The 26,524-nt window shown below is 36.1% G+C and overlaps 1 protein-coding gene across 7 annotated transcripts in view; it reads right to left on the reverse strand.

The window, feature by feature from the left end:
• TBC1D5 (TBC1 domain family member 5) overlaps nucleotides 1-26,524 on the reverse strand; it is a 327,916-nt gene that overhangs the window by 125,307 nt on the left and 176,085 nt on the right. For all 7 annotated transcript variants that reach the window (XM_074900506.1, XM_074900500.1, XM_074900502.1 and 4 more), the window contains 8 exons: nucleotides 24,302-24,410; nucleotides 22,399-22,488; nucleotides 22,224-22,295; nucleotides 19,399-19,466; nucleotides 13,030-13,132; nucleotides 6,420-6,508; nucleotides 4,881-4,931; nucleotides 4,723-4,792 (listed from right to left, as the gene is read on the reverse strand). In XM_074900506.1, the coding sequence (XP_074756607.1) occupies nucleotides 4,723-4,792; nucleotides 4,881-4,931; nucleotides 6,420-6,508; nucleotides 13,030-13,132; nucleotides 19,399-19,466; nucleotides 22,224-22,295; nucleotides 22,399-22,488; nucleotides 24,302-24,410 (652 nt within the window). The remainder of the gene's footprint in view (nucleotides 1-4,722; nucleotides 4,793-4,880; nucleotides 4,932-6,419; nucleotides 6,509-13,029; nucleotides 13,133-19,398; nucleotides 19,467-22,223; nucleotides 22,296-22,398; nucleotides 22,489-24,301; nucleotides 24,411-26,524) is intronic.

The following is a 26,524-nucleotide window of genomic DNA, read 5'->3' on the forward strand; positions in this document are numbered from 1 at the left end:
AGCAGTGATTTCAGGTAAAATGTTTCTATTTAAGGAGCTGATTATAAATTCTATCTCAAAATCTGCTTAATTGTTGCTTTGCTATGGCAATTGCAGCAAAGGGACTGATCTGTCTATTACAGTGCTGTGGTTTTGCCATGCTATTGTGGTACCAACACATATTAATTTAAGATGCCCCAGCAAATCGCTTGATTAAAGCTCCCTCAGACTGTCAAATAAAGCTCACTGAAATGGCATCCTTTCATTCAAAATCTTTTCTGTTCTAGCCTTCTTTTTACTCTTATTTTTCTTTCTCCATTGTATGGCTATTTCCTATTGTTGTTTCAGACCCATTTAATTATTTTCTTGGTCACATGCTAGAATGCAAGATACTGAGAAAGGGTATCCATTAATCTCTATCTATAAAGAAAACCACTCTTAAAGTATGATATGATAATGTTTGCATAAACCTATCAATTTATCTTTGAAACTAATCATAAAAGTCTGTAACTCTACATATTCAGAGGCTGCGCATGTTCCATCAGCTGGCACACATCTGAGGGAAGAACTTTATTCTGGTTTATTCAAGTTAACTTCAGACTGACCACTGCATGCACTCATAACTCTGATGACTCAAAAGATCTGTATTTTTAAGCTTTTCTCAGTTACAGGCATAGGAATCTCAACATTAGAATCTTTCTACTTATTTGATCTTACAATATGAGAAGACTAGCTAGTTAGTCAGATTAGCCTTTACATCATTGGTTGTCTGCAGGTTTAAAGTCATCTTTACAAAATTGGAAGACAGACTTAAACACTGGCTCAAGTGTCAAAAGATTCTGAATATCAAAACTAATGCAAGCTTCCTCCTACAGAGGAGTGCCAAAACTGGAGTTATTTGTCACTTGCAACATTTGTGCACCTTGGCATAACGCAGCACTGACACATTGCTGACTGTCAGAGTGACTATCAACATGGCTAAGCACATCAAATAATATATGCTGGCTTGCCATTTTTAAAAGCATGAGATAAGTAAATGGTATCCATCAAAATCATAGATTCATGGAATCATTTAGGTCGGAAAAGACCTTTAGGATCATTGAGTCTAACCGTCAACCTAGCACTGCCAAGTCCACCACTAAACCATGTCTCTAAGCACCACATCTACATTTCTTTTAAATACCTCCAGAGATGGTGACTCAACCACTGCCCTGGGCAGCCTGCTCCAGTGCTTGACAACCCTTTCAGTGAATAAATTTTTCCTAGTATCCAATCTAAATGTCCCCTAGCACAACTTGAGGCTGCTTCCTCTTGTCCTATCACTTGTTACTTGGGAGAAGAGACCAACACCCACATTCCTACAACCTCCTTTCAGGTAGAGGGCTATGAGGTCTCCCCTCAGCCTCCTTTCCTCCAGGCCAAACAGCCCCAGTTCCCTCAGCCGCTCCTCATAAAACTTATGCTCTAGACCCTTCACCAGCTTCATTGCTCTTCTTTGAACATGCTTCAGCACCTGAGTGTCTGTCTTTTAGTAAGGGGTCCAAAACTGAACACAGTATTCAAGGTGTGGCCTCACCAGTGCTGAGTACAGGGGAACTATCACTTGATCACTTCCCTAGCCCTGCTGGCCAGACTAATTCCGATACAAGTCAGGATGCCATTGGCCGCCTTGGCTACCTGGCCCCACTTCTGGCTCATTTTCCGCTGGCTGTCTACAAACACTCCCAGGTTCTTTTCAGCTGGGCAGCTTCCCAGCCACTCTTCCCAAACCTGCAGCAGGTTGTTGTGACCCAGGTGCAGGACCTGGCACTGACTCTTCTTGAATCTCATACAAATGGCCTTGGCCCATCGATCCAGCCTGTCCAGATCCCTCTGTAAAGCCTTTATGCCCTCAAGCAGATCAATACTCCTGTCCAACTTGGTGTCTGCAAACTTAGTGAGGGTTCATTCGATCCCCTCGTCCAGATCAGTGATGAAGATATTAACCAGAACTGGCCCCAGTTCTGAGCCCTGGGGAACACCACTTGTGACCAGCCACCAACTGGACTCAACTCCATTCACCACAACCCTTTGGGCCCGGCCATCCAGCCAGTTTTTTACCCAGCAAAGAGAGCACCTATTCAGGCCATGAGCAGCAGTTATTAGCATTTCAGAAATTAACCCCATTAAGAGAAATCTTCAAAGCATGACAGAATCTGTGGGGACAGCAGTTGCTATCAACAATCAATGCCTTGACTGTCCATATCTCCTGATTTGCTGCACTCCACCAAGAAGCTCAGTGGATGACTAGAGTGCATATGATATGTCTGTTGTCTTCTCCCATGCAATTTGGTTGAAATATGACAATACAGTCAGTTGAAATTGCTCCTAAATATCACCTCAACTGGTGTGAAAGAAACAGCCCAAACAGAAACATGCTCAAATAAGCTAATACAACCAAGTCGCCAAAATGTTTAACTAGACGTGACTCGCAGTGCATGTGCCTAAAGTGCAAAAGCCAAGTAAACATGATACTGTGCCTCTGCCCATACTCACTATCTATTAAGTTGCCATATGAGACAAAACACCGTTTTCTTTTTGTGAGCTTCTAAGTCTTGGAAAAAAATTGAGTGCATGGGTTTAGTCATCTACTGCTAACACAAAATATAAATGACCAATCCCAAAAGCATGCGGTTCACAACAAAAAGACAAAAAGAGGGATGGCTCAGACATGTGCTATACTGTTTACAGGAGAGCATCCGATTCATCTCTAAGAACAGTTAAAATATGACTACCAGTGAAATGCAGCTGAAAAATTTAGATGAAGTATTAGGAATAGAGTCACCAAATCTTGCCACAAAACATTACCTACCACAACACAAACTGTCTGGCAGTTGATACTAATACAATTTGTATATTCATGCATTTAGGAAACAAATGTTACAGCAATAAAGAGAGGCTAGGACATAGTACAAGTATAAACTGTGGACAGATTTCTTTCATTAACCACTAAGGAATGGAGTAGCTGGAGAAGCTCCTCTAATAGCAATTGGGAGTAATGGAACCAACTGTTAGAGGCTATAAAATGTAACATGTCTCTCAGCACATGCTTTCATTGCTTCCTTTGTGAAGATTCAGACTTTATTATGTAGCTAACCCTCAAAGTCATGATTGTAAAAGGCATACGTACAAGAAAGGATTATTAAAGATTATACATGTTTGCAAAGAACAAGAACAAACAACTAGATATTAATCCATGCGCTTTGCATTGTTAATTTTTTATGCCATGAAAGGACTGGAAAGGGCAATGTAAACTTTCACCTTCTACCCAAGCACTACAAATCTGTAAGCAGACCTAGTTATTTCCCAGAATAAAATTCAACCACAGACTTTACCATCTCTGTTGCAGAAATTGGAACAAATACATTTGAATACAGTGAATTCTGAAAAGCTACACTCAGAGAAACATGTCTCACAGCTTTGTTGTTGGAATAAAAGTGACTATGTAATAAGTTCATAAAATTTGTATCTCGTATGCTTTATCCTTTGCTACTGAGAATTATTGAAAAGCCCAGATCCAAACAGTAATTTATAACTGTTGATAGCTTAAGTCAAGATGCCAATGCTCCATGTCTCGTAAAATATATACACAAATACATTTAAACATTTAAAGATGATAGAAGCTTTTATGTGAGTCTTGAGTGAACATCTTTTTCTTCAACAGGCAGGGAAAACTACCTCTCAAACCAGCACTCCCTAATTCCACATGTGGACATGCAAATCCAACCAAATTCTCATTAATTTTTTGTTAACTCTGGATACTCAGCCCATGGTCTATGTGAAATACGCTGAAGTGAATCAAGGTGGAACACAGTCTGGAGGAAAACTCTTTTAGGATATAAAACACTGAAAGTCTTGACAAATACCTGTAATACTGCTGTGTTTTGCTAGACCCTTCTTCATACACTCCATCGCACAAATAATTTTTCAGAATTAAAAACAGAGAGAAATGTAAACAGGGAAAGAGACAGGAGAAAAGTATTCAAAGGAAATCTTGTGCAGGTGATTGTGGGAATTGTTCCTCATGCTGTGCATGAAAACGGTTACAGGGAAGGACTAGATGGTCCAAAGAAGAGTTCTGTAGAACTAAACTCAGAACACAGAAAAAGCTTTTCTGTGAAAAGAAGTAACATAGTAAAGACAGTGGTGTCTGTACACAGGAGATCTGAGGGCACAGACATTTTCTCTGAATACCCTGAGGTCAAAATGAAAAAAGTAAGGAAAAGGAGCGATGAAGTCAGGGAAAGATGCACCCTGACCTTTGCTGGACAGTCTATGATTAAAGCTTTGGCTTTACAGCAAATTGTTTATATTGTAAACAGTTGCAAACAATTCAAGCCTCAATACATTAAACACTGTCTGTATGCATGACATTTGCACAGATTTTGGGCACAAAGATGTGCCTGTAACAGGCAATTTTTTGAATGCCACACAAGAGCATCACTCATAGGAGAATCTGTGTTTGCACATTTGGCTTTTGATTAACAAGTGATCTTTCAACAGATAGGAATTCTCAACTGGAAGACTTTCCACAAGTGCCTGTGACCGAATTCTGAAGAACCTCTAAGGATTGTAAACCTGTTTGAGCCTGCTTTAACCAAGTTGTTTAAGAGAAGATGACTTGTTAGCTTCAAATTATCTGAATTGTATTTAAAATGACATTTACTTAAAAATACAATAAATACATTTTAGAGCAATATTTACCTTCTGACTGTCATGTTCAAAAGTTGAAAACCAATGTTCTGCAGTTTTCATAAGATGTGTGAACATTGCACTGAAGGGGAAAAACCCAGAAACCTGGTGTTAAATAATGTATTACAAATAACAGCAAATTAAATGTAAAGGAAGTTGTTAAAACTTACTAGGCATCATGTTCCAGATATTCAGGATTCAAAAGAACTTTCATTTCCTCGCTGAAAAAGGAAACAGTGAACAATCCAAATGTGAATGTTTATTTTTGGTCAGCGTTCTGCATGTACTATTATGTATTTATAAGCCAACTTTCATATAAAGTGCAAATGAGAAAACTAGCCTTTTTAATTAAAAAGAGCAACTCCATTGAACAAATGAAGTCTTTCCTTTTCATAAAGATCAAAACCAAATTAGCTGCCTTGTCTGCACTACAATGAAGTAACCATCTAATTATTCCAAATAACAAATTACTGAATGTCACAATGTATTATTTCAATATGCTTGATCTAGAATAATTGATTGCTGCACAATCTATCACTGTTTGTCCCAAACAAAAAAAATATGGTTACTGGTCAAATATGCAGTATATCAAAACATTAATTTATTTTGTTTTAATAGCCTGTATTTTTATTGTACTTTAACAGCAATTAATCAGTGACAGCACCTCTTTTCCATCTACTTTGCTGCTTAGCTCTACTCTTTCATTGGGGTTGGAACAGAATGCTGTGCATAACACATGGTTATTTTAAGTTACTTAGCACTGGAGAGCATCTTCTAGGTAATTTCAGGATATCTAAGGACAGACATTGAATAAAACCACACACTTGTAAATAATCTCCATCCTTTCCATCCTTATGCTTAACTGCCTTTGAACAATCATGTTAAGGGGTGCTAACAGAAGTTATATAGTACACATAATTAAATTGGTTTTATTCACTGCTGGACTCTAAAAGAGAGTGTAAAAAGACAAATGAAAAGAAATGACGATACAAAAAAGGCAAGTAGGTTGTTTTATTTTCTTTTCTTTAAAATAATGCTTTACATATAGCACAAGAAAAAAAGTATCTGAATTTGATTAACAGACCATCATATGTGATGTAATATTTTATATATGTTATGATTACATGCACACACACAGAGTTTGAATAAAACGGAGAATGAATACCTAAACTTAATGTTACTACCAAGTCAAAGGGTAGTCAAATATTGCAGCTACAACATTGCAGGTGATGAATAAAATATCAGTCACAACAGTTTGTCTACATTGATTTTTTTCTCTTTTAAGGTATGAGCAAAGAGAGTTGGTAACATGTCTGTTCTATGACTGCAGTTCTCTAATCTGCCTCCTCTCTGCAATGACAAAACCTAAACCATTTCTGGCAATAAGAATGAAGTGAAACAGTAGGTAGGTATGTAAGCTTTTTGCTTAAGGTTTTCCCTAGGTGTCTTGTCTCCCCTTTTTTCACCAACTACTATCTGTGAAGGGCCCAATGCCTACACTTTTAATCCCCCTTTCAGAAGCTATAGTAGGGAAGATGAAATAAGGACACCCCCATCAAAGCATGAAGATGCAACAATTTCTGATATCAATTTATCAATTATAAAAAAAGAATTAAGGAGCGAATATTTGTAAGTTCTAGTCCAGTCAACTTATTTATATTTTAAGAAAGCAAATTTTTAATACTACACAAATAAAACAAAATGCTTGCCTTGGTTGTGCAGCTTCACTGGCATGTGAAAAAGCTTGGTGGTCACAATGCAGGATAAAGACAATGGGAGCTAAAAGTTCATGCATGCCCTAAATGTAAAAGGAAGCAAAAGTACAGTAAGATTTTCCAGTCATATAACAGTTCCTAATGCATAGCATCAGGCAGCCAGCAATATTACACAGAGACTAACTAAAAGCATGAACATCTACATTCTTTACAGAATGGTTTCACAATCAATGGCTTTTATCTTAAATTCTGATTAAATACAAGTGTTTATTCTTCTATAATATACAGAAGCAAGTTATTCTCCCTTTTTCTAACACAACAGACAACAACTTGGCAATGGTAGTCAACCCTGCACCTGGCAGTTTACTCCAAGATCTATGTTCATAAATATGAATTTTATTTATGATAATTACAATCATGATCCACAGAACAAAGATCTGCAATAGGCACAAATTACAAAATTTAGAATTATTTTTTATTTGATAATGTTCCAAAACCAGCAGAGCAGTAGCCTTTAGAGGAGACAAGGGCAGCTATTTGGGAAATCAGAAAATTAAACTTACAGTCCCACGGATATGAGAAATAAATTGGTTCTTTTGCCTTTTTTATTTTTAAAGTCATTATGTCAATATTAAAAATGAACTCACTAGAACACAATGCATAGGAAACCTGGTACTGTTCCATTACAAACTATTACTTACATGTGCAGTCTATATTAAGACACAGAAAAAATACAGAAACATGAAGGATCGGAAGAGAAAAAATTGGTGAATAGTAGAGGATTTAGGCTAGCATTAGAAGCATGGCTGGGCCACCCAGGCCAGCCATCAGTGCTTTTACCCAGAGCTGACCAGGAACAAACCAGGAGTCTTGATTTGCCTTGATTCACCTGGGGCTTGTTGATTTGTTATCAGAAGCAACCGCTTCAGGAAAGAAGCAGTCCAGTTGGCAAGCAGCAATGCGCTGGCAGGTAAAACTATTCCTTGCAGAATGAAACCTCATCTCCAGTAGATATTCAGCTCCTTCCCTCAGATTAGATCAGGGAAAAAGAGGATTTGTGGTGTCATAACTGGGGAAATTGGTTATGTCAGGGGAGTTGGGCTCCCAGTGGTGGGCTAGGATGGCAGGTAGCAAGCTACAGGCTGGGGTGGGGGTCAGCCATACAAAAGAAGAGAGAGGAGTGCTTCGGTGATAGAAGAGATGTGAGATTAAAGGTTGAGATCTGTCTGGCTGCCTCTGGACATAGGGATCACTCTAAGGGAAGAGAATTCCTGACCTCAGCCCAAAACCAGCAGCTACAGCTGGGGCTTGATGCCAGGCAGCCAGGCTAACCCTGCTGAGTCTTGCTCTGGGTCGAATCCTTTCTTGGCTCTAAGAGGAAGAGTGTGCTGCCACAGTGCTCCAGTTCAAAAGTGCAACTACTTCATCAAGTTGAGCCTCAGTCCCAACTCCAGGTGAGTGCTCTGGGCAGACAGGGGTGCCAGGAAGACCATCTTGTCTATCCTGTTATCGGAAAGAGCGCTGGGGCTGGCCCATCAAACTCACTGGCATTTCAGGTTGCTCTCAGGATTCAGATGATGTGTCCCCAGACATGAGCTGTTTTACTTTTACGCTTGCAGTTCCAAGCTAGGAAGCCTCTGCACTTGCTTTTCCAGCCCTTTCAGTGGTAGACAGATGTGAGCAATGAAAGAGTTACATGCTTGTGCAGCTACCCTGTTGCTTTGCTGGTGTATCAGTTGATATTCCATGTAGCATTTGAGGAGTATTCAATATCAGTGAGTTAGTGTATCAGCTTCATATGTATCAAACAGATCCATTAACTACTAAAAACCTTTAACTTTTATTGGAGATAATGGGGATTTTCCTTAAGTAGTCCAAACTGAGCAGAGAGGTAGATGTGGAAGCCCTCTCTAGACCATCATGTGTTTTGAGTGTGCTTGGATGTATGTTAGTGAATCTTACTGTTTGTGAGAAGACATTCTAATACCTAGCACTGTTGAAGGAAAAAAAAAAAAAAAAAAAGAGGTTTGGAAATTTCTCTGTGTGCTATCAACTGAAATCCTAGGAAATTTAATTTTAATTTCTTCAGGACTGAGATGACTGTTACAGTCTCAACTATAGGGTTGCAGCAATAGCAGTCAGTTGTTTGGGCAAAGCTAAAGACAGCAAAACTACTGAAGTTTGGGAGTTTTCTTTCTCTTCCTATTTCTGAACCTTTAGGGATTACTTCAAAAGATGAAGGCTAAATAGAAATTGCTAGGGGAAAAAAAAAAAAAAAATTAAACCCAATGTAGCCACTTGATTTCAGGAGCTGATGTAAAATTCCCAAACAACAATATGGGTTAGATTACAAATTGACAACTTCAGATTTCTGAAAGTCTTATGGTCATACCAAAAGGAGGAATAGGAGAGACAGAGAGATAGGTTCAAGATTAGACAATAAATATGTGTGGCAAAAATATTTAAATAAACTGTAGATAACTTGGGTTGTACTTTCATACATACACACAGACCTTAGTTAATTAACAGCTCCATGTCTAATCTTTTATTCATCCAGATACGCTAACATGAAATAAGAGAAATGGAAATGCCAAAAAACTTGACTATCTAATAAAACTACCACCTAAGCTGTAAACATATAAGCTGAAGAAAAAGAAAGAGGACATAAAATAAGAATTGTTATAAAAGATAAAAGCACATCATACATTCTTCCAACATAATAATATATCAAGTTTATAATAAAGTAGAATCATAATGTGGCTGCCCACGTACAACGGAAACAAAACAAACAGACGATGAAATACCAGGATTTCAAAAAGATACCTCTGATCTTTCAGTTACAAAAGTACTTCAAATGTTTAAAGATTTTTAGCTTGGCAAGAAAAGCCACCAGTGTAATATGCATACACATATTTTTCAATGCTGCAGTTTACTAAAACTCTTTAGTGTTAATAAATAACAGAGCTCAGATAATTTTATGACACTTTCCAGCTACAACAAAATATTGATTTCGTAATACAGTCTATGGTTTAGAAGAAAAACCAGAAATATAGCATTTCTACAATGAAAAGTGAATCAGTGCATTTCAAAATTATATTGACTTCTCTAAGGGCAATCAAATCATGAGTGAACAATAGTTAGCCTAGTGATTTAGCTTAATTGTCACTATTTCTTTTCAGTGTAACTAGGACCAGAATTTTGGCACCAGTCTTACAGAAGAATGCTAAGAGTAATTTTTACATATTCTTAAGTACAATATACTATTCTCTTTAGATTTTATATTTACAGCTGCTATTTAAAAATTCAACAAACCCAGTGAGGATTCTGTCTTTAAAATCTATAATAGATCTTCACAACATTCTACTCCATTTGACTAGGGACAGACATATCTTTTTCCTCATCAAATAAAATGTTACTTCATGCTGGTCAAAAAACCACAAACCATCTACAAAGAAAACTTTCATGCATATATGCATATTAAACAAACATTATTGATTGCTTCTTGTAAGATGATATGCTGATGCCCCATAATAGTTTCAGTAAAATGTTGTGAACTTCAGATACACTTTATGTACATTTATAAGTATGTAAATTGTCAAGGAACTAGAACTTTTTTCAAATATTTTGAAAGAGAAACATCAGGTCCTGTACAGATGCTGACAGACAGAAGTATAAGTTTTCATTTATTGGCCAAGTGTTACAATTCTAATAGCAAATACAGCTCTTGTATGTGGTCATATAAATGAAACGGAGGAATTCACATACAGAACAAAAGGACCAGCAAGCAATTTTCCAGTACCTAAAGGGGTCCTCCAAGAAAGCTGAAGAGGGACTTTTTACAAGGGTGTGTAGTGATAGGACAAGGGGTAGTGGCTTTAAACTGAAAGAGGGTAGATTTACATTAGACATAAGGAATTAATTCTTCACTATAAGGCTGATGAAGCACTGGCACAGGTTGCCCAGAGAAGCTGTGGCTGTCCCCTCCCTGGCAGTGTTCAAGGCCAGGTTGGACGGGGCTTTGAGCAACCTGGGCTAGTGGAAGGTGTCCCTGCCCAGGGCAGGGGGCTGGAATGAGGTGATCTTTAAGGTCCCTTCCAACCCAAACCATTCTATGGCTCTATGACCAGTCCCATGTTGGATACTGAATATGGAGGCAATCTTAATTTGGGCTTTGTATTCAGGTTACTGTGGAGAGAGCAACTTGGAGGTGTTCTGTTATTGATGGTAACTCTCATTATTTTCAAGAAAATGATAGGCTTTGATGTAGTGGAAGCTATTGTGGCAAGTGGTACTTGAGTCAATGGTAAAAACAGAACCAATAAAAACAGTAGGACAGGAGGATTGACTGCAACATGGGTATTTGCTAAAAGAGGGAAAAAACATGTCCTGTCACCACCACTAACTCTCCTTCCTATTAGGTAATTCAGAGAAGGGTACTGATGGACGTAAAAGAAATGTTATCTAAAAAGAAAGGGACACGGGGACAAAAAAGCAGGATTGCTACTAATAAGGTAACAGGAGCATTAATTAAAAAAATCCCAATCAAACAAAACACCCTTTTCAAATGAGGTAGGAAAAAAGAAAAGCTCCTAATAAAAGTGACACATGTCCACAACAGAGAGGAAAACCACAATCATTTGCTATTTTGTGGAATTGGCACAGCACCATGAGACTTGGGTGATACACTGCACACACTTCAGAGAGATTAAATCAACAGTTTTTCACAATCCAAATTTATTTAATTTTCTGCACTTCACCTCTCCCCTTAGTCCCGTAGCAACCCCTTCATGGAATTACTGCACTATTGATGCACACCAGTTGAAAACAGAGGTAAAGAAGTTTTCTTTGTCAACAGCCTGTAGGCTCGCAAAATTGAACCTGTTCTTTTATCTGCCTATGTTCATTTAGCCCACCAAGCAGTCTTTATTAAAGCTGAGGCATCAGGCAGTCAAAGTTCATTAATACCATTTATATAATCTCTGCAGTTTCAATTAACTCAGCAAGACATTCTACTACATGATAACAGTCTCATTAATTCAATAAAATCCCATAACTATTAACAATATGGTCTATGTTAAACGGGGTGTCACCTAGTAGAAAATAATAGCTTTAACAGCTTGTGATGAAACTCAGGGCTTTTTTTTTTTTTTTTTTTAAATTTGATCTGGCTAAATATTCCATCCTTAAGTAGAAAGGTATTATTTCTTGGTAAGGAATCAAGAAGATTTTAAATATGAGCAGAGGGTAATTAAGTCCTTTTAAGTCATATCAAAGAGTAAAATAATACTTCTTGTTCAATAAATGATAGACTAAATTAGCTGGAATGTTTTTCTCCATTTTCCCATCATCAGTACTCTGGCCTATATTCACTAGAAGGGGACGCTGAATACTGCTGAAATGTTTTCTTTATCAGTGCCCTTCAAAATATAGCTCAGAAATCTAATTTTTTCTTGTTCTCATGCAAGACTATTCTTTGTTCACAGTCAGTCAAACATGAGAAATAACCAGCTGATAGAGATTTCATAAGTTTGATAACTATATATTTGATTTTTGATATAATCTGTAAGAAGTAACTGTTCCTTCAACTTAAATGTTTTGTTTTGTTTTGTTTTTTCACAAAACATCAATAATTTCCTGTATTGAGGACAGGGTGGCCACAGACCATGCCTGAAAGCATAAAGTGCCTTATAAAAATCTTCACATTTACTGAAGCTCTGCATTTTTTTCATAAAAAAACTTTGTCAACCTAAAGTTTGCTGCTCTAGTTTGTCCTTCATCCATGCACACAGAGTATCCCTCAGTTTGCCAGTCTCTATTCACCCTACAGTTAACAGCCTGAAGAAAAAAAATACAGTTATGACAATACTCTGCATATTGGTCTTACTATATTAATTTAGCATCAAGTTTAAACTCACTTTAAAACCTTCAGAACAAATGTTAAATTAATTTAGCCTGCATCCCATAAGGATGCATAGTTAGTGCAGGTTTAAGACTTACTTTACCATTTCATAAAATATGGTTTGCGCAGACTCTCCTTCAGGTAACACTGTAGAAGTGGTATTTGTAGCACTCTTGCCCTTGAGTTGAGGTATTTGTCAGCTGCACTGTATTTGGATGCTACAGGCTTAGATAAAGTATCTATTCACTAAAGTACCACATGGCTTTAACACTTTGAGGAAGAACTTAAAATACTATGTCAAACTTAAAATAGTAAACTTTGCCTAAATTTCAGAAGTCACTGGTTATGTTTTTTGTTTATTTGGTACCATTTTTAATCCTGCTACATATTTTCTTTCTTTACCTAAGCAGAGAAAGTCCTTTTTTTCTCTTTCTTAACCAACACTGAAGAAAAAGATGTTGTTTATGAAGAAATTTGAAGTTAGACAACTTAGCAACCTGAAAGAAAACAATTTGAGGGACTGTGTTATGAGGAAAAAGCATATGTTATTCAATGAGCTTACTTTTCTTACTATCCTGCTGACAAGCATCTCTTTGATTACTTTAGCATTATGATACAACTTCAGATACAACAGAACTACATTATTGTCAAACCGTATAGAAAATGTTGAGTCAAAGAATGCCACCTGTACAGTATTTTCATTACCTGTTTATAAAGCAACTGCTCATTTTCTCTGGCGTAGCAGAACAGAACATCTGTAAGAATTTTCCTCACATTCTCTTGTTGGAAATACTGCATTTCAGGAAAGCTGAAAATAAAGAAATACAGCAAAAGTAAACAACATAGCACACAGAACCTCAGTTGCTGGTCTTCTAGAAACGGTTTTAGGTAAGACAGCACTTCCCTTGTCTGCTTTCCCACTGCTCCCACTTTTCCATTGTGGGGGCTGCTAGAGTAAGAATACTTCTAAAGACTTGTTACATTTGTTTTGCAACAAAATTCTGAACCATGTTTTTTAATATACATCAGTCTGCTAAATAGATACAACGATATCACCAGTTATATTTAAATAACTAATCCCTTTTAATATTATAAAAAGTAGCAATCTGCAAGAATGAAATAAAATGGCAGATTGTTTTAACTGTCAACTTCTTACAAACAGCCAATCAACTGAAAACGAATGACTTGGAGAATCTAATTAAATCCAAATGATGTATCATATATGTTCCTGCGTAAAGAATCAGTTTCTTTTGTTCCTCCATGTCATGAAAACAGGTTGAGTTGAAGCAGAAGGAAAGGAGACCGAATGAGAGGCAATGACTGAAGCAAAGATCTATCCTTTCCTTCCTGCACACAGACTCTTACTGCCAAACATAGCAGCCCACAAGACCATTCTGGTCCTACATGGCACAGCATCCCAAGAGTAACTTAACTCCAAGACTGTGCTCCACTGATTGTGTCTTTCACCAATGAATCTAAAACTTGCTCACAAAAAGTTCAAGTAGATACTTATCCCCTCAAAAAACCAAGTCAGTTAAAACTAAAACTGTTGCAAACATCTATTGATTAATTTGATTCAGGTACTGGAAAAATAAGCACCAAAGATCAAATCTTCATAGATAAAAATCATACTTTATATGACACACTCCCATTTTTTTAATCTGTGTTAGGTTGTCAACTGTAACTGGATCATCACTCTACTCTGTATTTTCACAAATAGTGCTTAGCCCTGCTCTTTCTTTTTCTCAAGGTAAAAGTTGGGCTAAGGAAGAGTAAAAGAGCTACAATATGTTAAGGAAGTTTGTAAAATTTCCAGTTCTAAACTGGAATAAAATGGAAGAAAGAAGAGTATGTCAGAAGAAGCATATACACAAACACTCAATATTTCATGAACATCTGAAAAATAATTAGAATTTAATGATAAGATTATTAAAATATCTCATAATTGACATTACAAGCCGTATTCTAAGCTCCAATATACTTACTGGCATCTTTTGTGATGCAATATAATTAGCCATTTCACTGTCTTTAGAAGCTGTCTCAAATAAATTTTGTGATTATGAAATCATTTGATACTCTGGCCGGGCACATATAGTTTAAGTGAAATAGAATCAAGTGGACCTAGTGTGAGAACAAGGAAAAAAAGCTTCTGGGAAAATCCTGTTATCTGCTTATCATCCAGGAAAACATAAATATTTTCAACCTGCAACTATTCTCCAGAAGCAACTTTTACCTGTGCATTCTGCTCCTTGACTGCCGGAGTTAGGACTGTTGGTGTACTTTAATTAATAAGTGTGCAACAGAAGTGTTTTCATGCTTACTGAAGAAGTAAATAGATGGCAAAAAATGTTTCATAAAGCAACAACCCCAAACCACATCCAGCTATATGGAGCAGTAACAAATAAAACAAAAAAAATCTGGAAAGGTAGAATGCTAAAAAGAAAGGAAAAAATCAGACAAACTAAAAACAGAATACTTAAAAAGACAACAACGGTAGGCCTCAGGCTAGATTGCTAAAATACTGTTAGTTTTGAAATGGAATCGCATGGATTGTAGATAAGTTTTCTTCTGGTGAATGTTTTCTCGGCTTCCCAAGTCTGAGCTACAATGCTAAACTATAGACCAGTCATATTAAGGCTGTTGTAAAGCCTGTCATAGAGAAACAATTTAGAGAATCATAATAAATTACTTCAGATAAAACTATTAGTATTGATAATTACTGTGGTCATCTCACAGAGGTGATGACAGGTAAGCACAGAAAGATAACTAGTTAAGGCTAGAAAGGTGCGTTGAATGCCTTGGATGAAAGACGTGAATGAAGAACCAAGGCAGAGGAGACACCGTTGGCTTAAATACAGCCTAAGTCCTAAGAAAGGCATTGGGATGAGGGGTTTAATGTTTTCCTGGCACCTGGTAGGAAGAATGGTAGACCAACATTTGGAAACTTGTATGCACTTGTACTAATCATATTACTGTAAAGGAAGGACACAGCTGAGACCAAAAGTGCATTACAACAGATGGCAATCGACATAATTTAGGGGTTTGAAGAGATTATTTCTGAAGGACTGTTATTCAGGCCTGCCCTATGAAGTTTAGGAAGAGAAGACTAATAAAGAAAACTCAAAAATACACAGAGATATCTGTGAGGATCTAGTAATACCAGAGATTGTGACAGAAAGAATAATAATGAACTCAGGAATAAGCTGGCTGAAGTATTAATTATAGTAAATGTAAATACAAGAGATCACAAGGGAACTATCAGTTCAGGATGGAATTTTATGAAGAATGTCATTTTATGATTAAAGCACTGTTTTAAAAATATCCTCAATTTAGAAGTGTCCTCAAATAGGGCAAGGTAAGAATACTTTTCATGAACACTAGAGTATTACATTTCTTTACATTTCTGAGAACGACTGCATAAGGACATGGAATTTTGCTAGACTGTTTTACCACAGCTGCTACAATTAAACAACAGTGCAGTCAAGTCCCTGCTTTCTGAAACTGAAGACCAGCATGAGTTATCATTTTTTAAAGCATCACCTGAGCCCATTTAGGGGTCCCTATATCAGAGGCAGCCAAACTTTGACACAGAAGAAACTTAGGCTGGCAACCAAATAACAGGATGCACTAAAACTTTATAAAACAAATTTGGTGCCAGACAGAAATGAGGCTCTCAACCACAGCTATGGAGTGATCATCTTTTCAACAGATACCATCCCCTGCTACTCCCCAACCCTGTTACTCAGCTGGAATGGGAAAAGCTACTAAACCAGAAGAAATGGAAGATCCTCTTGCAACTGCAAAAGTTCGGTAAAGAATAATAATAACTGCCCCCCTGTAGCTCACTTTTTTTCTTGAGAAGAAATAAATTGGTGTATAAAGGTAGCTCTTCCTTCCAGCAGTCCCTCCTCTTACAAAGAAACTAGATTTCGTCTCCTATGTTCATACTAAATGTATTATTGTTTCTTCCAATCTCTTCTATATACTTAGGAAATGTAGCTGCCTAATTGTTTCTCCATTATCTTTTCAATGGGCTGTTTGGGTTTTTTGTTATCTGAGAGACGAAGAGTTTGAAATGGCAGCACCCACCCTACTCATCTTCACACAGTTTCCATTTCCCTAAACTGTGATTACTACTCCTAAGGCAGAAACTAGGTAGACCAATATATAAAAATGCTACTTAAAAATAAATCCACTTGATTAGTCTACTGGGAATGCATCCTAAGCATTTTGTTTTCTTAAAATACTGGAGAAAGAAAGAGGGTAATCAAATCTAGCCATTTACTACCCTAGGTGTACAAGGTGATGCCAGCAAGTAGACTGGTATTTTGATTTGACTGGCAGCTAGATGCTCTTGCATCTGCCAGTCTGCTGACTACCATTTCTGCAAAATATTTTAAAAAATTCTTCTTTATTGCTTACCTTCTTAAACATCACAAAATAAATCAGCATTTTTCCTTGCTACATCTTTTGAATGACAGTAATTAATCACTGCATTCTTATGTCTGTTACGAGTTACTATGGTGCTAGTTCATACACGCCTTCCTTTCTTAGTAGAATAATAGAAGGCAGTATTCGAGTCATAACTTGTTTGGTACTGCTATCTACATTTAAAGTAAGGCTTTACTGGCATTATAACAAACCTCCTTTACCCTCCCCTTCCCACACTCATTTTTAGAAGCTCCTCACTTGGGATAGAAAAAGATGATGTTTGGTACACACTTCTAGACAGCTGAAGGAAAATCCATTCTGGATGTCTCAAATACCATAAAAAATAAGTCAGGTGATTAATTAGAAATGCTGATCCCTAATGAGTTAGGACTAACATAACAAAATCCTTCCCTACTTCCCTTGTAAATATTGAAAGTTCTTACTATGCAACAGGCAAAAAATTGTATTTAGACATTATGGCTTGGATTACTCTCACCTGACTTTAGGTGACTACAGTTTAGTTAGGTACAGCTGAGCTAGAAGCCTTTTATAATGACTGAAGAAAACCATACTTCTCTACAGTGTGATTCATCAGATCTATACTAGACATTTACTTTAGAAGAGATGATTTGTGTCCTAGAATTCTTCAGGTATGTATACTCTAAAGGATGATTAGCCCAGCTGTGAGCATCTGTATTTTACAAATCTAATTATTGGGTGAGATAAGGATTCACAAAACACATATGAACACACACACACACACATAAACAAACTTTACTGCAGTTCCCTTTAGGTAGCGAAATCCTGAAATTTAAAACAATTTAAACCAATACCAATTTTAAAAGCATATTTCTACCCACTTTTCCCATCTATTAATACTACACTTCAGATAATTCTAATAAAAACATTACTGAGTAAATTTTTTACTGCTTTGATAGGTGGGACTTTCATTTGCTACTCTGTGAGCAGTTAGAACTCTACAGAATTATTTACTTGATGCTGTTGGATGACGGAGTACTGAACTGGATAAAAAAGAATATAAAAATATTAATTAAATAAGAAACAGAAGTGAGAGGGTAGTGATTATGGTAACAATATAATGCTAATTTTTTTTCACCTTTAATAAAAAGCATTGTAGAGTAATGACAAATTTTTAAATTGTAACTCCAGGTATTTATTAAAATAATGGAAATGAAAGGGACGACGTTAAAGAGAGGGTACTTACATTCCAAAGCCAAGGAGTGGAGAACTTACTGATTCGTGTAAGAATGATGTGTATACATGTGTGCATTTTATGTATATCCTATATTTATGATTAGGCAAACAAAAAATGCATTTAGTTTATCAAATAAATCCGTTATTTTGATAAATTTTGCTCCTTCATTGTTTGACTTATTTTGATACTGATAACACAATGTATGCTGCTATTGTTTCAAGTGGACATAATTTTGTATAAATACATAAATGGAAATTTCTGTAGTCCCTGTTACTGATATTAGTGAATATTACTCACTCTGTCATTTGCCAGAGTGAAAGCCTGGACTTTTTGTATATATATATATATGTATGTTGGTTTTTTTTTTAAACTAACAGTCTTACATCCAACATAACCTCCACACAACTTTTCATTCTCCAATTATAGTTTAGATACGTATATATTTTAATCTTAGAACATCCTGAACTGTTTCCTTTAACAAACAAAAAATACCATCTGTTGTGAGAATGCACATGAAAGCATACTCAGATTTTAATTATACATCTCATGGCAAAATGCATTCAAGAATGGGTCTAGGGACGGACATATAAAATATTCCAAAAACAGACAGCAATGATTTCTTCTGCATGACTTTGTTTCTGTAAATGAAAATGTGTGAGCTTGGGATTTGTAAAATCTATGACTATCACCACTTTTTTCAAGTTATAACGAAAAATATTTGCAATACAGTAAAATTTCACATGGTAGCAAACCAGTAATTGAATTTAATTAGATTTACACATCAGTCAATGCTTCCACTCTGAAAAGAAATGTTTTCAGGAACTGAGTGTTTTAACTCAAACAACATTCCTAAACAGCAATGACCTAAGGGCCAAGAAGATGAAAACATAATCACAGTAATATTAGGACAAATTTTAAAAGGCATATGTGACAAATAACACTAGGAAAGTGATAAATAAAAATACAAATGCTTAACTTCTCTAGATGAGTGATATTTTCCTTACTAATTACAAACTGCTTTTTTTATTATTGATTGAATAAGTGTTAAAGAAAGTCATCTGTTCAATCTTTCATTATGATCATAATTTAGTTAAAAGACCTTTCAGTTTCTCTTACCTTCTCTTTACTTCATATGGAAAACTACTTTAAATTTCATATAGTAATACATTTCCCAATATCTTAATTTAGAACAGCTTTTCTTCAATGATACCAATAAATCTCCAGGGTTTAATGTTTAACTCTATTTTCTTGGTTTTCACTCTAAGAAAGCTGTATTTTCATACATTTAGTGTATGTTTCTACACATTCATGTTCAACAATCCTGACATTTATACTAACCAAAGTCAAGAAAACACAATATAATGCATACCACATAAAAACACAGACTCTAGATTTATATATAGAAATTTCTTTAAAGATCTACATACGTCCTTGTCACATCTTGTTCAATCATTGCTCGAAGCTCTTTATCCTGGAAAAATTTATTCCAAAGACTCTGAAACAAGGAAAAATAATTATATGAAACAGGGACTTCTACTAATACTTAAAGCTTATATACTACATCAGCAAAGTACTGTATAAATATTAATTAATTAATCCTCAATATTCCTGGTAGACAGGTATATCAGTATTTATGGGTGAAATAGAATGTTGGTGATCACCCCAATGTATCTGAGAAATTAATTTAGATCAGAGATTAAAACATTCAAGTTCCTGGATCCTTGTTCTAGGCTCACCCCGTTTGCTCACTGGATGGCTACATGTCTGTGTTACTTGTAAGGAGTCACTGAAGAATATTCAGAAAGTCAAAATAAATTCAAAATTACCAGAACCAGCAGCTCAACTGAAAAAAAATTCAGTACTTCACTCACAGAAAAAGGTCTATATCACCATACCGTACTACATTTCTCCTATGAATATACAGAATCTAACTGGTGGGTGCAACAATTTCCATACTCAAGAAATTGTTTGGAAGTAAGTTAGTTTGTCTTAGCAGGGGCAAAATCGAATAAGGAATATGATGATCAAATACCTATTATAAAAATGACATCATTCTAATGGTACATATACAGATGAAGACTGGCCATTTAAAAAAAGTTCCGACAGGGAAAAGCAGGCTAATTAAAGCTCATGGTCAACATGAAAAAAATAAATAAAAGAGTGTGAAGTAGGTTTAACTTCTATATCTGTGCTTATGACCATTTCCATTCTCTTTCTTTGGTTTCCATGCCTTGTTTACCAATATTTCGCAAAAGCTAACCTGAAAGAAGTCAGTAAATGTTGTTTGCATGCTCCACGAAACATATTGTAAAGCCTATTCTTTATTGTAAAAGGATGGTAGCTTGGCCATATTGATCAAAATACAGAAGGAACAAAATCTATAGTAGCCTTTTCATGCAGGTTTGTTTTCAGATAGCAGCAGCACCAGTGAATGAAATACTGTACAAAGACAGTGGCTACAATACTTCCAGAACTTCTAGCTCCCCTGTAAACAATCAGTTGCCATGGTGGCCTATGCTTCACAGAAAGAAAAGAAAAGGTAAATTAATGTTATCTAGCAGAGGAAGGTAAAATAACAAAAAAAGAATTATAATTAGCTTCTATATTTCTGTTACAAACAATGAAAAAAAATTCAAACTTTAAAAGTATTTAGATCCTTGACAATGTGTTATGTAAAACTAGTATCTTTTTAACTCGTATCTCTTCTCATGCAGCTCGATCACATTTTGAAACTCTCCCGTGCCTGCTCCTACCCCAGTCCATCAGAGTAAAGGACAAAGGAAACATAATCTGCATTGTGAAAAGGAAGCAGAACTCAGGACACTGAAAGAGTAAAACATTAAGCCACTGCAGAGGCTCAAAGGCACTTTATTCCTATGCCTCATTTGGCCTGTGGCTCTGTTTTATAGATTAATGCCCTGTCCCATACTCTGACATGTTAACTTTTCTCTTGTATCTGCTAAACACATCAGAAACAGAAAGAATTTTGTGCCACTGTGTATAATCCCAAACTACAGCAGAAACACTTTAAATCTTTTCCAATTGATGCAACTTTCTGTCCAGCTGCATGCGAGAATGGTTTGATGGCATGCATAGTCATGCTGGCTGCAGAGCCACCAATGTGTCTGTGATCAATACACGTTTCAACAAGCAATTCCCTCTCTCCTTCTACATTAAATATGAAGCAGAGTACCACACCAAATGCACATAATATATGGGCTTCCGTTTGTGAACAAAAGGGAAGTACAAGTAGTAACACCAAAGAAATCTGTGACAGTCTTTCTTGGTGTAAATCTCTTAAATGCAGCCTAACAAATTTTTTAAATGGTATTATTTTGAAAATTTGTTAATAAAGAATATTCAAAAATGGTAATATAATTAACAGAAAAGCTTAAAGATCTGTGCTATAAAATCCTAAGAGCTTTTCAGGTATAACAAAATGCAGTAGAAAAACAGTGTATAAAAAAAGATGCCTAAAATTATGCTCCCAAATCTACATGTAAGCCCTCCTCAAAGTGTCAGGACTTCGAAAATACAAAGCTACCAGGAGGTGCTATTAATTTCAATGAGAACTGGATGCTCGGCACTTAATGACAGGCCAAATACTTTTACCACATTTTCAGTATTTCTTTAAAATCTGGATCTTTCATTTTGCAGCTGGTTGCTTTCTGATTAGAAAAGAAACTTTTGTTTCTTTTAACTATAAAGAAAAAGAATTAAAAACCTTAGAAGAATTGCCTATCTTGCAGCCTGGTACTTTACACATTAACTCAGCACGTATGCAATTCAGACATACAACAATTCTATTTTTGCTAGAGAAAATCTTCCAAAGCTGAACAGTCTTCCAGAGGAGGGTTCTTCAGTATTTGCTGTTAACAGTGTTCCCTTCATATTGACTGTTTAAACACTCACTCCTTCAACTAGAACCATTTTAAGTATAAAATGAAAACACACAGTGCTGAAAAAGTGTATCAGTTAAAGAAAGGATATGCTGTGAATCTGGACTTATAGTCTTTTGTTCATCACAATCTTCCCTGTGATAAGCCCTGAAAAATCAGTATATTAACCTAGAAATGAGTGTTTCTGATTGTTCAGCAGAGCCTGTGAAACAATTGTTAGCATAAGTCAGTTTGGAAATTTAGGAAGGAGATTTTAGCACCTGCAATTTTGTCTTCTTCAGCAAGAAGTCATTTGTGTCAGTATGATGATGAAGATAATTTTAGTAGCACATGTGTTGATAGAACCAACTTACCCCCTCGTCCTGAGAGAGTGGGTTGTTGATTATCAGATCTTGCTGTCCTGCTTTCCGAGGGTTTGTAATATGCTGGATAAAAACAGAAAAAGATCAAATCCTCTTCTGTTATACTGTAAGTATTATTATCTGTGTCAAAGCATGAGAGTAGAGAACCTATTCTGTACCAACTTACAATTTCTTTGATCTTACTGTATGAAGTTCTTAAGTCTGAGGTGATTTTAATCCATTGACTTCTGTCTTGGGGTAGAACCTCCAGAAATAACTGTCAACAAAACAAAAGAAATTTAACATAACTTTTCATATAAACCTATCAGACAGCATAAATAATCTCAGAAAGGAGGAGCAAGTACCCTACACATAAGAAGAAAGCAAAGACCTAGAAAATACTCCTGGCTTTACTACTTTCCCATCAACAAATAAGAAGCCAGAAAGAATAGCAGTCCTACGTACAAAATAAAGCATTAAAAATATCTGAAGCCACAAACTCAAGCTTTATAAACTGTCACAACTTCAGCAAAGTTGATTGAGACTTCTAAGGCAGAAACAAAATGCAAAGAGATGAAAATAAATATACAAAACTAAGCTATTTACATAACACTGATGAGCTAATGAAACATGCTTAAAATCAAACATGAATGCACAGCAGAAACTAAGCAGAGATATACTCTACCTAAGAAATGTGGAAAGGGAAAATCTTAATCTATAGAAAAGCAACATGTTCTAGAATTCTGCAAGACAATTAAAAGAGTCAATTTTTCAAGAAGTCCTTGAGAATGCCTACATCTCAGTTCTCTCACATTTCTCTTTAAAAAGGGTTAGAAAGAATCACCTGTTGGAAAATGATATTTAACTGCATATAAAATAAGGAAAAAACAGAGCATTTTTTTGCTTTTAAAATGTTTTTATTTACACATTACAGAGTTAAGAAATAGTGAATACTGTCAAATAAAAAACATTCTCAAATTATTAAAAATACTTAAATATCTCATAACTCAACAAAAACATAGATAATGTTCTTAAAACAGGCAGTCTAAAACAGAGCCCTGATCAGTATCTGGACATGCAAATAGAACCAGTCTTATTTCTAAAATAAAACCACTCCTTGATTTAATTAGAGGACAGTAAGAGACTTGATGCTTTTGTTAGTTCAGGGTTTTGAGTTATGGCCTCCTAATTTAGAGGCTTCAAGGAGCAGCAGACTGGTAAAACAATGCTTGTGGCATATATTCATCTGCCTTTCTGAAGAAAGTATGGCCATTAACTATAAATTTTTTCAATGCTAAAAACTTTTCAAATTTCCATTTCCAAATTTCTTTCATGCATATACAAAGAATATTTTAATTTACTTTTTATAGGTCTTTGTGCCAATGTGAAGCTTGAGAAATTCCAAGTGAGCTAATTTAAATTATCAGTGCTAATATATAGCAGCTCTGCCAGGGACAATGTTCCCTACTATCATAGTGTAGAACAGAAGACCTGATGTCAGTACAACAAAATTCTTTTGGACTTTATATAGCATCTTAGTATAATTTTCATTTCGTTCTCTCTCCCCTCCCCTGCAACTTCAAAACTACAGTAAGAGACCTCTGAGGACCTGCTGTGTTTTAAGACTGGAAGACCTGGCTTCCCTCTCTATCCAGTCATTACAAGAGGGATTGGTCTTCATTTTCTCATTTTACTGGGAAAAGCTACTAGCAGAAGCATCAGACTGATTTTAAAGGAGTCCCAAGTTCTACAAAAAATAAATTGCGAGACAAAACTTCCTTTTTATTTCTGGTGCATGACTTCACTGCACAGAGACTGAGAGATGGCTGTGTGGCACTCAATTCTAAACACACCACCCAGCGCAAAGATGTTCTTTCCTAGGAATCTTTTGCCATCACCCACAATTCAGCTTTAAGGCAACTAAATATGATTAGCAAATGTCCTATGAATTATAAAAATGAGTAGGAAAACATTGGGATGAAGTCTCTTGGAAAATTCATGATTCTTTGCATCAATAATCTTCCAGCGCATCAGGTAATGTGTTGATATATTGCAACCACAAACTGTAAATAAATATTTTCTCTTCTTACCTTCCAGCAAACACTACGGAACCTGCTGCTTCTCAGCTGCCCATTAATCCCCTTCAGCCGTATAGTTGCCAAGTAATTGTTGTTTACAAATAGTTCTTCCCATTCTTTACTGCGTGCAAAAGCAAAAGGAATGTACATTTAAACAAAAAAAAAAAAAAAGCCTTCGCTGATTTAAGGACTATATGACACTACACAATTTTGGATAAGCAGAGAAAAGGAACTTTTTTTTAATGTATATATTTAGTTGTGTACCATTTCTAAACGCATGGCTGTCTTTTTGGACACATTTCTTCTTTGGATTTAATGAATATGTAGATCGCTATAATTATGCCAGCTACTGAAATTCATAATGTCTATGGAGGCTATTCCATTTCCTCTAAAATGTTGGTACTGCAGTTCAGTGAATAAACAAGAAAAATGAATATTAATATAAGCACATTCATGTTTCAGCTGTAGACAAAGAAGTACCTATTCCAAAAATATGCAACAGAAAAGTATACTGTTGACTGTATTAGCTCCTCACATGATGTATTTGTTTAAATGAACCCTCTTTTCTTCTTAATGTCAAGCTGGGCAGTTAAGCATAATAGAAGATGACTTTCTTTAACATTTAGTGCTATTTACTATTGAAATCACTCCTACTTCTTTCTACATGATCAGTTTTAAAATTTTAACAGGTGCTAGCAAATTTAAAAAAACATCAAAAAATTAAAAAGCCTCACTGTATAAACTGTTAAAGGCAAGCTTGAGTACCTTGCAGTACCTATGGCTGACTAGATAAACAACCTAAATATGCCTCCCAGGCATGCAGGCACCAGGGGCCTAACACCTGTGCCTCATTAATATACAAGTAAATCTGCTCTACTGGGAAACAATTGGAAATTAATTGTCCCAAACCATCTACTGAGTTTGAATAAAAGAATTAAATCTATATTTCCTGCACCTTCTACTGAAACGCATCTCAAGAACAGTATAAGCCATTTGATGATCTTAGTAGCCCAAGACTTGCTCACAGACTTCTGCACTCTAAAATCCAAAGGGTAATTTCAGTGTAAAGAGCTGGGTTATGTGCAAGGAAATGCATTTCAGATTTATTTTCAATGCATGTCCTTAAGGTGAACATCTCCTTCTCCCACTGTCACATGGGAGACTATTACTTCTCCCTGGGAGACCAAATGAAACCAGAAAGAGGGAAACTACTATTGTGACTCCAGGGTAAGATCTTGCCAGATTTCCTTTGCTAAGGAGGGTCACAGAGTAGGTTGTACTAAATACCAGCAAATTCTGGTTTTGCAAGCTGCCCTAAATATATGCAAGCTAAAGTTAGATAGTTTTCAGCCTTTTAAGCTGAGCTGTGAGTTTTTTAACCTTGGTTTAGATAAAACTTGTTCAGTTTCAGAACAGAATTATATGATACAGTTGCTGGGAATAGTTGGGGAATGGATTTAGCAAGCCAGGAAATTATGGTCCTGTTCCTCTGAGATGGGAGCGAGCTCACGATCCATGCAGAGACCAGAAACATTGTGTTTGTGAATGCATCACTTTTCAGATAGGATCGTTTTGTAAAAAAACGCATGTTTACTTCTGGGCCTTGATTATTAATTGCTTTGAAAACCAAAGGAATTCTGGATAAAAGCAAAGATGACTAAAGCAGAGTTAGCCTGCAGGGGTAAAGGCTGGTTTAGCTTCTGCCAACTGCCAGTATTCCTAACTGACCAGAACAACAGCAAATAAATCCAATGGTGTGGGGCAGCTTCCTTCAGCTTCCTTCCTTCCTGCCACATTCCCTATTCTGTAAGTCAGAAAGACTACCTGGTCATTTCACTGGCTCCCTGTCTCCCCTATATCCTCATTTTTTTGCAACAAGCTGCCTACGATTGTTTACCACGATTCTGTCTCCTTTAAATACAACGTATGGTATATAACACACACAGCTTGAGAAAAATCTGGCTCTTTCTTTCACAGTCATTTATATTTCAGTAACTACAGTATATTATGCCTATCTAAATAACCCTCCTGTTTCTATCATGTATAATATTCTTCATTTGCCATTGTAAATTTTGTAGCATCATTGGCCATTGTAACTACTACCAAGCTACCTCACTAAGGTAGTGATGCTTCAAGAGTGACACATTCCCCTGCGCACACAACAGGTCAGACTCTGAAGCTATTCACATTGTTCTGCAAGTGGATGACATTCCCACAATGTCTTTGATAATGCTG

The sequence above is a fragment of the Athene noctua genome, chromosome 2 (genome assembly GCF_965140245.1).
Source record: "Athene noctua chromosome 2, bAthNoc1.hap1.1, whole genome shotgun sequence".
Classification (NCBI taxonomy): Eukaryota; Metazoa; Chordata; class Aves; order Strigiformes; family Strigidae; genus Athene; species Athene noctua.